Source organism: Plasmodium relictum (assembly GCF_900005765.1).
Source record: "Plasmodium relictum strain SGS1 genome assembly, chromosome: 4".
NCBI classification, from domain to species: Eukaryota; Apicomplexa; class Aconoidasida; order Haemosporida; family Plasmodiidae; genus Plasmodium; species Plasmodium relictum.
The window spans coordinates 145,701-162,360 of record NC_041682.1 but is presented as its reverse complement, the minus strand read 5'-3'; the positions used below and the strand labels follow the sequence as shown (position 1 = coordinate 162,360).

At 19.1% G+C, this 16,660-nt stretch overlaps 4 protein-coding genes across 4 annotated transcripts; 1 reads left to right on the top strand and 3 right to left on the bottom strand.

Annotated features, from left to right (window-relative positions):
* Positions 1-500: 500 nt before the first annotated feature.
* Positions 501-2,816, bottom strand: ORC5 (origin recognition complex subunit 5, putative; the record flags this gene model as incomplete). The annotated part of the gene is made up of 1 exon (XM_028680179.1): positions 501-2,816. One exon carries the CDS (start codon positions 2,814-2,816, stop codon positions 501-503), a length of 2,316 nt encoding a protein of 771 aa, XP_028531702.1.
* A 1,223-nt stretch (positions 2,817-4,039) lies between these two features.
* DHHC11 (palmitoyltransferase, putative) lies at positions 4,040-6,011 on the bottom strand (the record flags this gene model as incomplete). The annotated part of the gene is made up of 10 exons (XM_028680178.1): positions 4,040-4,091; positions 4,190-4,280; positions 4,443-4,530; positions 4,649-4,684; positions 4,757-4,849; positions 4,952-5,013; positions 5,141-5,272; positions 5,393-5,502; positions 5,776-5,834; positions 5,952-6,011. 10 exons carry the CDS (start codon positions 6,009-6,011, stop codon positions 4,040-4,042), a joined length of 783 nt encoding a protein of 260 aa, XP_028531701.1.
* A 1,479-nt stretch (positions 6,012-7,490) lies between these two features.
* On the top strand, positions 7,491-12,497 carry PRELSG_0404100 (DEAD/DEAH box helicase, putative; the record flags this gene model as incomplete). Its single annotated transcript, XM_028680177.1, has 1 exon — positions 7,491-12,497. One exon carries the CDS (start codon positions 7,491-7,493, stop codon positions 12,495-12,497), a length of 5,007 nt encoding a protein of 1,668 aa, XP_028531700.1.
* Positions 12,498-12,849: 352 nt separating this feature from the next.
* On the bottom strand, positions 12,850-16,123 carry PRELSG_0404000 (conserved Plasmodium protein, unknown function; the record flags this gene model as incomplete). The annotated part of the gene is made up of 2 exons (XM_028680176.1): positions 12,850-12,930; positions 13,040-16,123. The coding sequence occupies 2 exons, from the start codon at positions 16,121-16,123 to the stop codon at positions 12,850-12,852; spliced, it is 3,165 nt and encodes a 1,054-aa protein (XP_028531699.1).
* Positions 16,124-16,660: the final 537 nt, after the last annotated feature.

The following is a 16,660-nucleotide window of genomic DNA, read 5'->3' as shown; positions in this document are numbered from 1 at the left end:
TATTTATTTAATTAAAATTTTATTTTTAAAACAACTTTTTTTTTATCTTTTTTTTTTGTAACATTTGAAAAAATATATAAATGTTTATTAGTAAATAATATTCCTTTTTTTTTTTTTTTTAAAAATTGAATGAATTTTAAACTACTGTAACCATAATTTTAATTAAAAAAATTTATGAAAGTTCATATATATATAAATTATTGAAATGTTTTTTAAAAATTTAATTTTCATAATTTCATATTAATGATTCAAAAAACTTTTTTTTTCTTTTTTTGAATAAAGATGAAAAAAAAAAAAAAGAATCGGTGAGGATCAAATTAGTTTTTGGTTAAGAGTTAATAAAAGTAATTATAAATGAATATGTTTAAAATCTATAAGAAAAATGATAAAAGAAATATATATATATATATATATATATATATATATATATATATATATATATATATATACAACTAAGATGAAAAAAGTAAATTAAAGAATAAATTACGACAAATGCTTTTTTAAATAATTAACTCATCTAATGGTATTTTCATTTCCTTAGCAATATTTCTAATAGTTTCTTCAGGAACTTGAATAACTAATTTGGTATATGGATCTAGTGATTCATAATTCATTGAATGATTTGATTCACTAAAAATATTATTGGTTATAGAAGAAAAATTATTAGTTGTGTTTAAAAGAGTACTACCACAGTAACCACTCCATTGTACTCCATTCATTAAGCTATTTCTAACTAAGCAAGACAAGTTATTGGAAGAAGAAAAAGTGATAAAACCTAATTGTATTAATGTATTTATTTGTTGACAAATTAAACTATTTAAAATTAGTTGTTCATCATAAAAGCATACCAATAAGCAATCTGTTAAACATAACCACCTAATAAAAGTAAAATTTTTAGGAATAGATTGTCCTATTAAAGTTAAAATAGATTCATTTTTACTTCTTGCCTTTCTTTTTTTAGGTAAACTAAAAGCACCCCCTTTTACAGTTGCATTAAAAAATCTTTTATCTGTTAACGGCAAATTTCTTGAAGCTAAATAAGCTCCTACTAACAGAATTTTTGAATAAAAAGATAAATCGATTTTATTTTTTAAGTTACTTTCGTTTAAAAAAACAGAATCGATTAATTCAAATGTAAAATGACTGGCATGATTATAAGTAGCTACACGAATATGAGTATCAATATTTCTTTGTAATGCATTCATATTTTCAACAATTGGTTCAAGAGTTCCATCTAATATTGGTTTTATAAATAAAGGCCACATATGAGAACAAATAAATAGCAATTCATGAAAATCACTTTTATAGTCTTTATATGAAACATTAATAATATAATCTACATATCTACACCAAATATCATAAATAACATCATTTTCTAACACAATTTCTTTTCTCTTAATGAGAAATTCTTTTTTGTTTTCTTTTAAATAAAATATTTTCAAATCTTTATCATTAATTGTTAATAAAGATTCAAAACACATAGTATCATATAACCTATATAAAATATTTTTACACATGTCTGCTGTATAGGAATCAAACCAAACAGTGGGTGGCTGTGGAAGCCCATCAAAAATTTCATCAGGCAATGGAGATCTATTAATTAAAATAATACACAATCCTCTAGTCGTTTTATTAACTTTTGTTAAATCATTATATGGGCCTTTAATGTATTCATGTATTCTAGTCAAAGCATAGAACAAATCAGGATGAGTTCTAACTAAATATCTAATATTATCTAAAATAAATACTACTGATCTATCATAAAATTTATCTTTATAATAATTCTGATTAGTTGTCATCTTTATTTTTTTGACTTTCTCATTATCATTCTTATTTAATGGACTATTTTTCTTATTATTATCTTCATTTCTTTTTATATTTCTGTTATTTTCATCTTCCGGTCTAAATGATAAAAGCTTATGTAATATACTAAAAAAATTATCTGCACTAGAAACATGATTAGGTACTAATTTAGTTGGATCATAAGAATAGTTAATTATATTATTTATTTTTTTATATTCATTAAATTCTTTAAGAAGATTAATACTTAAATCTTTTAATATGGTATGATATATAACATTTCTGGCTGATCTTCCTGACTGATAAACAGCCATTAAACAGTTAACATATGCAAAGGGCACATTCATTAATTGAATAAAATTTTTTACTACTTTTGTTTTTCCCATTCCTGGTAATCCTAATATTTGAATAACCGAAATAGGATCTCTTAAATCACCCAATAAATTAATTAATCTATGTAACTGTACGTGTCTTTCAAAACCACATGTCTTTAAACAACTAATATAGGAATTTAAAATATCATGAGGTATTGCAGGGATCAATTCTTTAAAATACTCTTTATCTATTATTTCATTCAATTCTTCATCATAAAAATTTTTATTTTCATTCATATCCTCTGAGCAATTTTCATTCTCATACTCATCTATATCATTAATATTAGAAATTTTGCAATCATCATCATTTTCTTTTTCATCATCATCATTTTCTTTTTCAACTTCATCACCATCATTTTCATTTTTTCTTAAACCTGTAATATTTAAGTGGCTTGAATACTTATTTTGTGAATCTAATGAATATATTTTTTTTTTCTCTTTATTCTTATTGTTATCAGTTAAATTGCTGAATGATTTCTTTTCATACTTCATTTTAGTATAAGATTCTTCATTTTTTTTTAAATCATTAAAAGTATCAGTTTTTTTTTTTTTTGAAGGACTAAAGATATACATACATTCTTCAGCTGTTTCATTGCAATCATCTGAGTTTATATCACTTTCATTATTCTTTAACTTGTGCATTTTCTTATGACATATTTCATTTTAAAAATAAAAATAAAAAAAAAGGAAATAAAGGAAATAAAGAAAAAAAATATATTTTAACTGTTTATAATATTAATATATATAGTATGCCAAATATTTAAAAAAAAAGAATAGTAAATAAATAAAATAAGAATAATCATAGATAATACTTTAAAAAAAACAATTAACAAAATTATAAGAAGGTTTAAAATAAATATAAAAAGTTAAATGACAATGAAGAAGCCAAAGTCTAATGCTTATAAAAAAAACATTAGTATCATGTTTTATTTAAGAAGAATAAAGAAGATAAGAATTTATTATTTATAAAAATAAAATGATAAATGAATAAGAAAAGAAGTGAAACGAAATGCTTATAAAAAAATGTGATAATTAATATGTAAAAGCAGAAACTAATGAAACATTTTTTATATAATTTTAATTTACAAAAAACTTGAACATAATAAAATAGTAATAATTAATAAAAAATTATAATTAAATAATAATAATAGAATAATAAAACAAATTATAATACTAATGATAAAATATTTTTATATTATTGAAGTTTGTAATTCTAAATCATTTTCATTAACTATATAAATATAGGTATTTATTTCATCTTATTATTTGAAAAATTAATTTATATTTATATATCTCTTATTTTTCAAAACTTTATTTCTTTATATATATATATATCATGTTCCTATATATTCAAATAACTTTATATTATTATTTGAATACGAAAAATATTCATTTATTTTCTATTTTATTTCTTTTTCTTTTCTTTTTCTTTTTTTTTTTTTTTTTTGTATTCTGTGAAATACTTTTCTATAAAAAAATAACAAAATTCTGAAAAGAATCTTTTACATAATATTTAAAAGGATAAATTAAAAAAAAATTAACAAAAAAAAAAGTAAAAGAATAAAAAACTACAAAAAAATAACAAATATGTGCATATTTTTGAGACAAATGACAATGATAAAGAAAAGATTATTAAAAATAAAAATTTTATGATTAAAAACTATAAGAAATAATAAAAGATAAATTAATAATTAAAACAAATAAATAAGAGAAAATAATAAAAGGAAATAATAGATGTATTAAATGATAAAAAAAAAAAATTTTATTGTAAATATTTATTTTATTTTATTATATTTTTTTTTTTTTTTATTGAAAGAATATTCATTTTAAGTTAGAAGTATTTATATATTTTATGATTAAATTGCTTATTTATTGAAATTTTTCTTTTTTTCTTTCTTTTTATCAATTGGTAGAAACCTAAAATAAAATTGTATTAATAAGAATAAAACGTTAAAATTATTTAAATTTGGCATTTATAAATATATATATTTTTTTTTGTTTTCTCTTTATTATACCATATATAAGAAAATGGGTGTCCGAAAACTTCTATAATTAATTTACTAAATGATTTTATTTCCCCTCTTTCTTTTTTTAAAAATTCTACACCTAAATCAGTATTTAAAAATATTATAATTATATAATTATAGTTTTTAAAAAATATAAATTTTTTTTTTCTTTATATTTATATATTTAATAAAGATAAAATCATATTTCATATATATATTTTTCTTTTTTTATAATTATATATTTTTTCAAATTAAAAAAAACCAGTTGTATTTGTTTTAATTGCACAGTATTGATCAACGAGCATAACAAAAGCTAGCATCCCAAATATAAGGGAGCAAAATGTATTTATCTAAAATAAAAATAAAAATTAATATAAAATAAATCCAATATTTAATCATATCAAATAATTACAATAAATATGATAATTAATAAACAATATGTAATTCCTTTTCCTTTATATTTCTTACCAAAATTAGGAAAATGTCCAATTTTGACATTACACACTGAAGAAAAAAAAAAAAAAATAAAATGAAATAAAATTTAAACAAAGATTTATTTACTATTTTCAGAGTTACAATTTCTCTTTTTAAATTATATTGGATTTTAATGCATGTTATAATTTTATAAATAATTATAAAACCGCAATTCAAGCACATTAATAAAGAATACTTCAAAAAAATAAAAAATTATAAAATGATATTCTATATTCCTCCATATGTATATTTTTATTATATAAATAATTTTTTTTTTTTTTTTTTTTATATATATACAAAATTTAGAAGAATAAAATATTTTTGATTATATAAACCAACACAATTGTTTATCCATATGCCTATATGATTAATATAAAAAAGGTATAGGTAAATGTAAAAAAGGATATAAATATTAAAGTAATTAAGTTATTTTCTTTCTTTTTTTTATCAATATTGTATAAATTATATATTTTTTTATAATTTTACAATGATGATCCATTTTTATTATGCATTTATTGCAAATTGAACAATGATGAGATCTTTTTATTTTTAGTAAATTACATCTTTTACACATTTCTATTTTATTGTTACACTCATATATATTTTCTTCTAAGACTTCTACCAGTTAAAAAAAAGGGGGAAAAAAAAAAAAATTAAGACAAAATAAATATGTAAAGAAAGGATAAATAAATAATATAATATTAAAAAAAGCATATTTGAAATAAAAAATTATTAAACCTGATTGACTTAAAATTCCAGGATTTTTTAAAAAACATTTTATATGACACCATATAGTCATAAAAGATGTAAACCAAAATGACAAAAAAGAAAAAATTTTTATTTTTATTCTAGAAGAAAAACAAATATTTTTTGAATGTATATTCTAAAAATTTAAATGAGTTTTAAATTGAAATATATGAACATATAAATATTTAAAAACAAGAGCAAAAATAAAAAAAAATAAAATAAAATATAAAATAATGATTTTTTATTATTTTCAATAGGGAATACATCTCATAAAAGCATATAATTTATGTTTCTACAATTTTTTGAAAAAAATTAATTTTTTAGAATGCATATTTTAAATATATATAAGTATTTTTTTTTTTTTTTTTTTTTACGTGAAGGATAATATAAATTTAGAACACAAATAAATTGATTGTAAAATTAAAGCATATGTCTGTTAATTAAAATAAAGAACAAATTAAAATATCAGTAATATATGTATTTTTTTAAATATACATAATTCTTTTTCCATTTTCATAGAATTTTTTTTTTATCTAATCAAGTTTAATACTAGTAAAATATAAAAAGATTTATATAAAGTGAAAAATATTTTCCTTATGCTTTGTTTCATTTTAATTAAAAGTTATTACTTTAAATAAAGAGAAAAATATGCATACATAAATTCTTTTTATTTTTCAATAAAAAAAAAAAATTTTTATATAAAGAAATTATAAAGAAAAAATAACTAATTTATTTTTTAATTAAAAACATTTAAGAATTTTAGAATAGAACTAAATGCATTAAAAAAAAAAATTGTTAAAGGATGAAAATAATATTTTTTTTTCAGGATGGTTTTTCATTTAAAAAAAAAAAATAGACATCGCGTATGATAAAAAAAAAGGGTAATACAAACATAATAAATATGTTCTAAAATATAAAATAAAATTATAATGAAAATTTTAAAGAATAAGTAAAAAAAATTTTATATTTTTAAGGTTTTATTTTATGTAATTTTATTATTTTTTTTTTTTTTTATTACACATTCATAGAAATGCACGATATATTTTATTATTATTCTATTTAATTTTTTATTTTTTTTTTTTTTTTTGTGTATACATTTTAAATATAAAAAATTTAAATTAATGTCTTCATATTTCATATATATTTTATAATATTTTAAATAATTCCATGTGAATATGTAATGAAGCATTAAATAATTTTTATTATTTCTATTTGTCATTTGTGAAAAAGAATAAAAGAGAATACAAAAAAATATAATTTTTTTTTTTTTTTGTTTATTTGTTTCTTCATATTGAATTAATATTTTTCGTATGTTAAAAATAAGTGTAATTTACAATTACTATATTATTTTATTTATTATTAAGGAAAGTAGAAATCTTATTAGGTTATTTTTTTCTTATGAAAATATATATCTTGAAAACATAATAGAAAAATAAAAAAACAAAATACTATATAATACAAAAACACTTATCATATTGTTTGATATAAAATAATTTGTAATAAGTAAAAATACATATAGAAGAAAAAATAATTAAAAATTAAAATTTTTATTTTTTTATTTAAATTTCTATGATTAGTATTTTTAAATGTTTTTTTTTTCTTTTTTTTTTTTTTTTTTAACCTTATTCATTTTATTTAATTAAATATACTTATTTTCTTTTCTTTTAATTCTATTATTTTCTTTTTATATTTGATATATAATTAATATGAATAAAAAATTTTCATTTCACTTTTAACATTACTCGATTTTTATAAACAATTGAATATAAAATTTTAATGTTAAAGTTTTTTTCAGTTCTTTATTATTGTATTTTTTATATTTTTTTTAAACTGAATTTTGCATTTTTTTAATTAAGAAATAAAACTACTTAAAAGAAGTATTGTCTATTTTATTATGTGTTATGTTAAAACATAAAAAATTAAAATAAAATATTCCATAAGTGCTTACATTATATTTGAAAGCACACTAGCATTTTAAACACACGCACACATATATATATATATAAATATTTATACAGTTTTTTTTTTTCTTTTTTTGTAACATTGCTTATATATTTTTTTAAAAAAAATTAAATTCTTTTTTTTTATGATGAATATTAGTAGCGATATTATAGAAATAAATAAATCTAATGACACTATTTTTAAAGTGTCCAAAGAAATTCCAGATGAAAATTTGTGCAAAAACATGAATGAAAAAAATGAAAAAGACATAGTATGTACTATGAATAAAAATTTGATTTGTGATAAAATTCCTAAGGAAGATATGATATGTAATAATAAAGAAAATGCAGCAGGGAAAAAAAATAATGTAAACATAACTTATAAGACAAATGAAAATACAGGAGAAGAAATGAACGAAGGCATGCCATATACTATGAATAAAAAGACAGATCTAGAAAAAAAAAGAGTAATCGAACCTACTGATAATTCGGATTTTTCTGAATACTTATACTTAAGTGAGCACTTAAAAATTAGAAAAGATAATAAGATCTTTGTTACCCGTGCTTTGAATGATTATATTAATGAGCACATTAATGTAATATGCCTATATGACGAATTAAATTTTAATAATAAAAATAATAAGGTAGATAAATTAATGGATATAGGATTAAAGCTAAAATATTTAAGATATAAAGATAATATAAAAAAAAGAAAAAAAAAAGAAAAATGTAAAAAGGCTTCATCACATAATAAATTGAATAATTCATTAAGTAACGAATTAAAGTGTAATAAACTACTTACTCACGAAAAATTAACTGAGTTCCCAATAAAGGACACTACATCCTTATCTTCTAGTTCCACCCTTTCTTCTTCATGCTCCGATTGTTCAATTTCATCTAAATGCTCTAAAAATTCAAAAGGATCTTCTCAAAGTAGTTACTTATTTTCTGATTCATCCAATTGTGACGAGGATATTTCTGAAAACTCTGGTACATCAGATGAAGAAATTTTAAAAAATACAAAATTTGATGAAGAAGAATTATCTGAGCTTAAAAAATTAGAAAAGGCAAAAAACATTTATTTTAGGTATGTAGATCAAATATTTATACGATATAATATGATGGCTAATTTTAATTTAGATTTTTTTGAAAATTTATTAAATATGGCCCTTACATCAAAAGGTGATAAAAGGATTAGATGTGATCTTGAAAATACAATGACATTAATAAAAAATTTTCTTTCAGATAAAAATAATTTTAAAAAAATAGAATTAAATCAAAAAAAATTAAGGTCAGACGTTATTAACTCAATGTTTGGATTTTATATAATTAATGAAAGTCAACCAATGAAAATACCAATAAAAGGTATGAACAATTCTAACTATAAAAATCAGCCGATATCTAACATATTTGCTTATAAATCACGGAGAAATAAAAACAGAGTAGATGCTATTTTTGATAAACTTTATGATACAAAAAAAGAAAAAAAAATTGATAAAAGAGAACCAACGAAGAAAATTTTAGATAAAAATAAAGTGGCATTAAATTTCAATCAAGATGCAAAGAAAATAGATATAGTTGTTAAAAATAATTTGGAAGAATACATAAAAAGTATTCAAAAAAACTCTAAAATACATAATAAAATGACAAGTTTAAAACAATATATATTAACATCTAATTGGAATAATTTAAAAAAGCATAATAATTATATAACTTTGTTACATGAAGAAAAAAGGAGAAATAAGAAAAGTATTGCTAAATTGTGTTATAATCAAATGAAAGCAATAGAACAAAAAAGAAAAGTTATATTAGAAAAAGAAGAAAAAGAAAGAATGAGACTATTAAAAGAAAATGATATGGATGCATACATTAAATTAATAAAAACAGCAAAAAACAAAAGATTACAAGAATTATTAGATATAACGGAAGAGTTTCTCAATAATATGTCTAAAAATGTTTTGCATCAAAAAAAAGACACATTTAATGAAAAAAATAATGTTGATAGTGAGGATAAAATAGACTATGAAGAAAATATGAAAGGTTTACAAAAATCGAATTATAAAAATGCTAGAGAAAAATATTATAATGTTTCTCATACTGTTAAGGAAAAAGTAAAGCAACCATCTATTTTAACTGGAGGTACTTTAATGAAGTATCAGTTAGAAGGATTAGAATGGTTAATCTCTTTATATAATAATAATTTGCATGGCATATTGGCTGATGAAATGGGTTTAGGAAAAACAATTCAAACCATAAGCCTATTTGCATATTTAAAGGAGTTTAAAAACAATATCAATGTTAAGAATTTAATTATTGTTCCATTATCTACTCTTCCAAATTGGCTTAGTGAATTTAGCAGATGGTGTCCATCTTTAAATGTAATTACTTATAGAGGTAGTAAATTAGAAAGAAAAAGCATAGCAAGACAACTAGTGGAGAGTGACTTTGATATATGTTTAACTACATTTGATTTTATTATAAAAGAAAAAACATTTCTGATGAAAATATCATGGAATTACATAGTAGTTGATGAAGGACATCGTATGAAAAATAATAAATCACGATTTCATTCAATTCTATCTGAATTTAAAAGTAAGTATCGTGTACTATTAACAGGAACCCCATTACAAAATAATTTATCCGAACTTTGGTCCCTTCTTAATTTTCTTCTTCCTAAAATATTTTCCTCTTGTGTTGATTTTGAGAAATGGTTTGTTAGACCATTGCATAATGAAAAGGATGTGTATGAAACAATAACAGAAGAAGAACAATTATTAATTATTAATAGATTACACAGTGTTCTGTTACCATTTATGTTAAGAAGAGTTAAGAAAGATGTGTTAAAATCATTACCTAAGAAATATGAATACAATGTGCATATAGAATTATCTCTGTATCAAAAGATTTTATATAAACAAATACAAACAAAAGGATTTAAACAGGTTAATAATAATGGTTCTATTACTACTAAAAATTTTCAAAATATTGTTATGCAATTAAGAAAAATTGTTAACCATCCATATCTATTTTTATATGATTATGAAATTGATGATATGATGATAAAATGTAGCGGAAAATTTGAAGTATTAGATAGAATGCTACCTAAACTTTTAAAATTTAAACATAAAGTTTTAATATTTTCTCAAATGACTAAATTAATGAACATTTTATGTGACTATTTAGAATTTAGAGGATATAAATATCATAGGTTAGACGGAAATATAGGATTGCAAGAGAGAAAAAAAATTATTGATGAATTTAACAAGATAGATAATATACAAGACAATTCAAATGATGAAAATAAAAATAAGGATGATGATAAAAATGAGTATGAAAACAAACATGAAAGTATAAATGAACATGAAAATGAAAATCAAAGTGAAGATAGTAAAAAAATAAAGCATAATGAAAATGTTAATGATGATGAATCTAACGGTGGAAATAAGGACACAATGATATTTATATTATCTACGAGATCAGGAAGTTTAGGTTTAAATTTGCAGACTGCTGATACTGTCATAATTTTTGATAGTGATTTCAATCCTCATCAAGATATACAAGCAATGTGTAGGTGTCATAGAATAGGGCAAAAAAACGTTGTCAAAGTTTTTCGATTTATAACACTATCTGGGGTAGAGCAGTTAGTTTTCAAAAAAGCACAACACAAGCTAAGTATTAATGATAAAGTTATACAAGCAGGTTTATTTAATAAAATATATAATGATGAAGACAGACAAAACAAATTAAAAAATATTATTCAAAGAAATCAAAACAGTAATATTACAATACAACCTACTAACCCTTTACTATTAAATTATTATATGGGAAGAAGTGAAGAAGAATTAGAATATTTTCATAATTTTGATAAAAACTATTTTGGAGAATATTATTATTCTCTTTTAAATTTGGTGAATCATGAGAATGAAAGTAATAATCAATTTACTTATATGAGTGAAGATGAAAAAGAAGAAAATAATCCATACTTGAGGGATATTAAAAAGAAAGAAGAAAAAGAGGATGATTATCAAAATGAGGATGAAGAAACAGATGAAAATGAAAATAAAGAACAAAATTTAGAAGAAAATGAATATATCGATAAAAAAAAAGAGGAAAATATGAAATATACCGGATCAGAAAAGGAAGAAAAAAGAGATAATGAAAGTGAATGCGATTTAAAAAAGGATGAAATAAAAAGAGAAAAAAATGGAAATATGCAAGAAGAAACGAAAAAAGAGAAAATGATATACAAAAATAAAAATAATTTAAAAAAAAGAAAATATGATAACGATTTAAAATATGAAGAAGGATCTAAGGATGAAGAAGAAATAGAAATAGAAAATTCTCAAAGTGATGTATCAAATTCTTTAGATAAAAAATTAGAAACAGATATGCATAATTTATATAAAAAAAATAATATAGAAAATAATCCATCATTAGATGAAGAAATGAATGAAAAAATTAATTTAGTTGATAACAATGAAGTAAACGAAAATGGAGAAGAGGATTATTATAGTTTTATACTAAAAGAAAAAAATCAAAATGAAATTGAAAGGATATTAATTAAATCAAACAAATTAATTAATAAAGAAGAATTACCATCATATCTATTTTATGAAGACTCCAATGAAATGCACGAAATAAGTCTTAAAAGAAAAAGAAAAGTTATAAATACAAACTTAATGGAGGAAGAAAAATTAACAGAGAAACAATTCTTAAAATTAATAGATGCTTCTTCTTCAAAATGTTCAAGCAATGAAAAATCCTTTTTAAAAATGAAGAGTAAAGAAAAAATAGAAAATGAAAGCGAAACAGAGACTTCATGTAAAAAAGAAAATTCAAATAAAATGGAAAATAAAAAGGAAGAAATGGATAAAATAGAAGCACCCAATAAAATGAGGAGTTTAATTAGAAAAGAAAATTTAGATAAAAATGAAAGTACTAGTAAAGTGGGTAATCCCTATAATATGAGAAGTTTAAGTAAAAAGGATATTCCAAATAATATGAGAACCCTAAGTAGAAAAGAAAGCCCATTTGATACATATTCTCCTATAAACTCAACAAATAAATATTTCTCGAAGAAGGGAAAAAGAAAACATAGTATAAATGAAACAAAAGAAGAAAAAAATAAAAAAATAAAAGCATCCTTAAATGGATAAAAAATATGTTATCTTAAATATATATATATATGTAACGTTTTAAAATTTTATTTAAAAAATTGAAATAACATATTGATTCTTTAAATTTGTAACTTATAATTGTTATTTATTATATTTTATATTTTTAAGTATATTAAGATAGAAATTTTCACTATAAAAAAAAAATAAAATAAAAAAAGAAATATATATAAATTCATATGCTTATATTTAAAAAAATCTTTAAAAATATATGAAATAATTTAGTAAATCTTTAAATATATATAAATTATTTTCTCATATTAATCTGAAAACAAATATGTGAAAAAGTATTTTATCATTGATACATAAAAAAAAAAAAAAATGAGACCGAAAGTTAAACAAATTTTCTTTTTATGCAAATATCTATTTGAAATGGGTACTGAACATATTCACTTATTATTTCATTTTTTGAATCCTAAAAAAAAAAAAAATATATTATTTGTTTATTATAGAATGAATATATTTGATAATATATAGTTAAGAAATATAATTAATATGTGTATTTTTATTTTTAAACAACTTACAAGTTGTCTTAAGATAGATAGTATTTGTTTATGAAATTTAGAAGAAAGGATGTTTTTGTTATTGTTCATAATTTTTATTGTTTCCAAAGACATGCTAATATAAGACGAGCACAATTCATAAGTTTTATAAATTAATGACAAATGTTTATACCTTAGTTTATTTAACAAATAATTTTCATTGGTATTTTGAAAAAAATTATTTTTATTACTATTTTTACAGGCTCTTATTATGTAATTAAAATAAAAATTGTTTATAATTATAATTATATGACGCGAATCTCTTAATTTATTAAAATAATCATTTGTATAGTAATTTAATAGTTTTTCAGAATTTTCATTCTTATAATTTGTATGAAAAAAAAATTCACTATTGTTCTCTTTAATTAATTTCTTATTGTTTATTAAAGAATCTTCACAATATAAAAGACTACTATTATTATTAATAATAATATCCCCATCATATTTATTTTCATTATTACATAATTCTACCTTTTCATTTTTAATATTATTATCATAATGAGTAAAATTGTTGAAATTGATATTCATATATTCCTCATTTCTATATATATTTTGTTTGTTTTTGGTAAATGAATTATTACTAATTAAAGTCTTATTTTTTTTTATATGAATATTATCTATTAGCAGACCATTGTTCTTCTTTATATGTTTATTTTTATTGATTGTTTCTTTATTTTCATTTGTTTCTTCATTTTGAGAATATTTTAAATTACCGTTTTGAAATACTTCTTGTATTTTATCTTCCATTTGAAATAAACTTTGGAAAGAAATGTTTTCTTTTATTTGATCACATGATGGTATTGTAATTTTCATTATTTTATTTTTTAATTCATCCCTTTTTTTTTTTTCTTTTTTTTTCCTATATTTATTATTCTTATTTCTTTCATATATTTTTAAATCATGCATATATACATTCTCCTCATTATTTTGAAGCATATTTTCTTTATCGTCTCTATAAGAAATATTAAATAATTTCTCTTCTTTTGTAAAGCTTTGTTGGTCTTCTTGATGTTTATCTTTCTTCTCATATTTGCAACTTTTATAAAATTGATCGAGAACATAAAAAAATAATAATAAAAACACATCACTATTATATCTATATATATGAAAGCTAAATAATAAAGTAATTTGAATTATAGAAGATAAATCATTTAATGAAAATAATTTTTGCATAGAATATTTTTTAAATATATTATATTTACTAGATAAAAGGAAAAAATTAGAAAAAACTTCCCTAGATTCTAAATGCAGCAATGCAAAACATAATAAATAAAAATCTTTTTTTTTAATGAAAAGAAATTTACTTTTAACTAATGAAAAAAAATATTGAGACCATTTGTTATCTATATATATATTGTTTTCTATTAATATTTTTATAAATAATAATAATTCTTTAACTTTTATATCATCAAAATTTCTAAAATATTTACTATTTGAAATATTTTCTTTAGTTTTTATATTGATAGAATTTGAATTATGACAAACAGTATTATCATGGGAAGGTTTCAATATTTTATTTTGATGTACGCTCATATCCTTTTTCTTTTTATATATTAATTTTGTTTTTTTTAAAAAGAAGTTGTTTATATTTGATTTTTTCCTGCTATTTCTAATAAGAGGATTATATTTATTCAGCATTGTATATAATAATTCATTATTTTTATAATTCAAATTATATAAATTGATTATAATTTTAACAAGTGTATTCGAATTCACTTTGTTTAAATTCTCTATGATATAATTCGTAATAATATCTAAACATTTCTCATCATAATAATTGTTTTTTGAAAAAATGGAAATAATGTTATCAATATCTATTATGTTATAGTCATTTATATTTTTGTAAATATCTGTTTTTATACAACCAAAAGATATTTTATATTCTTTACATGGCTCTTTCATTTTCATTAAATACTTTATCACAAATATAAGTTCTTCAGTGGTAAAATATTCATAATTCTTCTTTAGATAATTTTTTATTAAACTTATAAAATTATTATTATATATGTTTATATTTTGAAGTATTTTAATATATTTTGTGAAAATACTTATGTCCATGTCTTTATTTAAAAATAAAAAAATGCATTTTTCTATAAAATAATCACATTTTATCATTAAATCTTTATGTTTTCTTTTCTTAAATTTTGAATAATTTATATTTTCATAACATTTTTTTTTTAGACAAATAAAGTGTATATATTTCCTTTTTTTATTACTATTATTTAAGAAAGAAAATATTTGGTAGTCCTTTGCAACATGGGATAAAGTATGAATATTGTTTTTGGTAAAAATGTTATTTTTCATAAGATAAAAGTAATTTTGAAAAATAGTGTAATTATTTTTTTTTCTTTTCCTCATGTAATGTTTATACTCACTTATATCAAAATTTTTATTTATTTCTTTTTTTAATTTTAAACAAGATTTTAGAAAATTGATAGATATAGTGTCATTAACATTTGAAAGATCCTGAAATTTTTCAATTGTACTTAAAATTATATAAAAAAAATAGAAATAATATTTTTCTATATATATATAAAAGTTAAATAAATTGATTATATCAACTAAATTTAAACTACAAGAGTTTATAGAAATTTTATTTTTATGATAAAGCTCATTAGATATGATGAATTTTTTTTCTTGTTCTAGATTAAGTATTAATTTTAAGCGCCGCAATTCTTCTTGAAATATCTGAGATAATTTTAAATAAATATCATCGTTTTTATAAAATAAATAATGTATACTGTTTAAATTTAATATAATACTTTTTAAATAATAAATATTAGTTTCTTGATAATCCCTTTTGTGATAATCCTCATAAAAAGAGGAATTGTTACAATGATTTCTATCATTGTATAGTAAATGATTTATGCTTTTATTAGATAAAAAGCTACATTTTTTTACATTTGTTTCATTAGATACTTTTTCTTTTACATAATTATTATTTGATATGTTTCCAAAAAGTGATTTTTTAACTTTATTTTTAAAAAAAAAATAATTACCTCTTTTTAGTTTTTTTAAATGTTTTTTTTGTTCTACCCATTTCTTTATTTCTTTATGAAAATTCATAAAAGAACAAAAAAAAAATATATTTTTTTTTTTAAATATAACAAAAATATAGTTAAGAGAAATAAAAAAGTATGTCGTCTTATTTCAATTAAATTTATTATACTGTAATCATATATTTATTTTTTTAATTTTTTTATAGTTAAATTTAAAGAAAACATATTTAAATAAGGGTCTCATAAAAAAAAAAGAAAAAATGTTTAGAGAAATTATTTTAATTATCATTATTTGTACATTTATTTTGTATTTTTTTTTTTTTTTTATAAGAAATATTTTTATTATTTCATATAATTTTTTAGTATAATATAAACTTTATATTCATGATTTATTTTTAATTAAAGAAGTTTTAAAACCTAATATTTTTTTAACCTAATTTATGAAAATAGAAATTTACTTCCGAACGTTTTATTTAAATTTCCCTTTTTTATGAATATTTAAAAGTAAAAATATTTACATTTTAATTTTTTTTTTTATCATAATTAAGATTTTTAAGTTCATAAGAAAAAATATAAAGAAATAATTTCTTTAAAAAAAAATTAT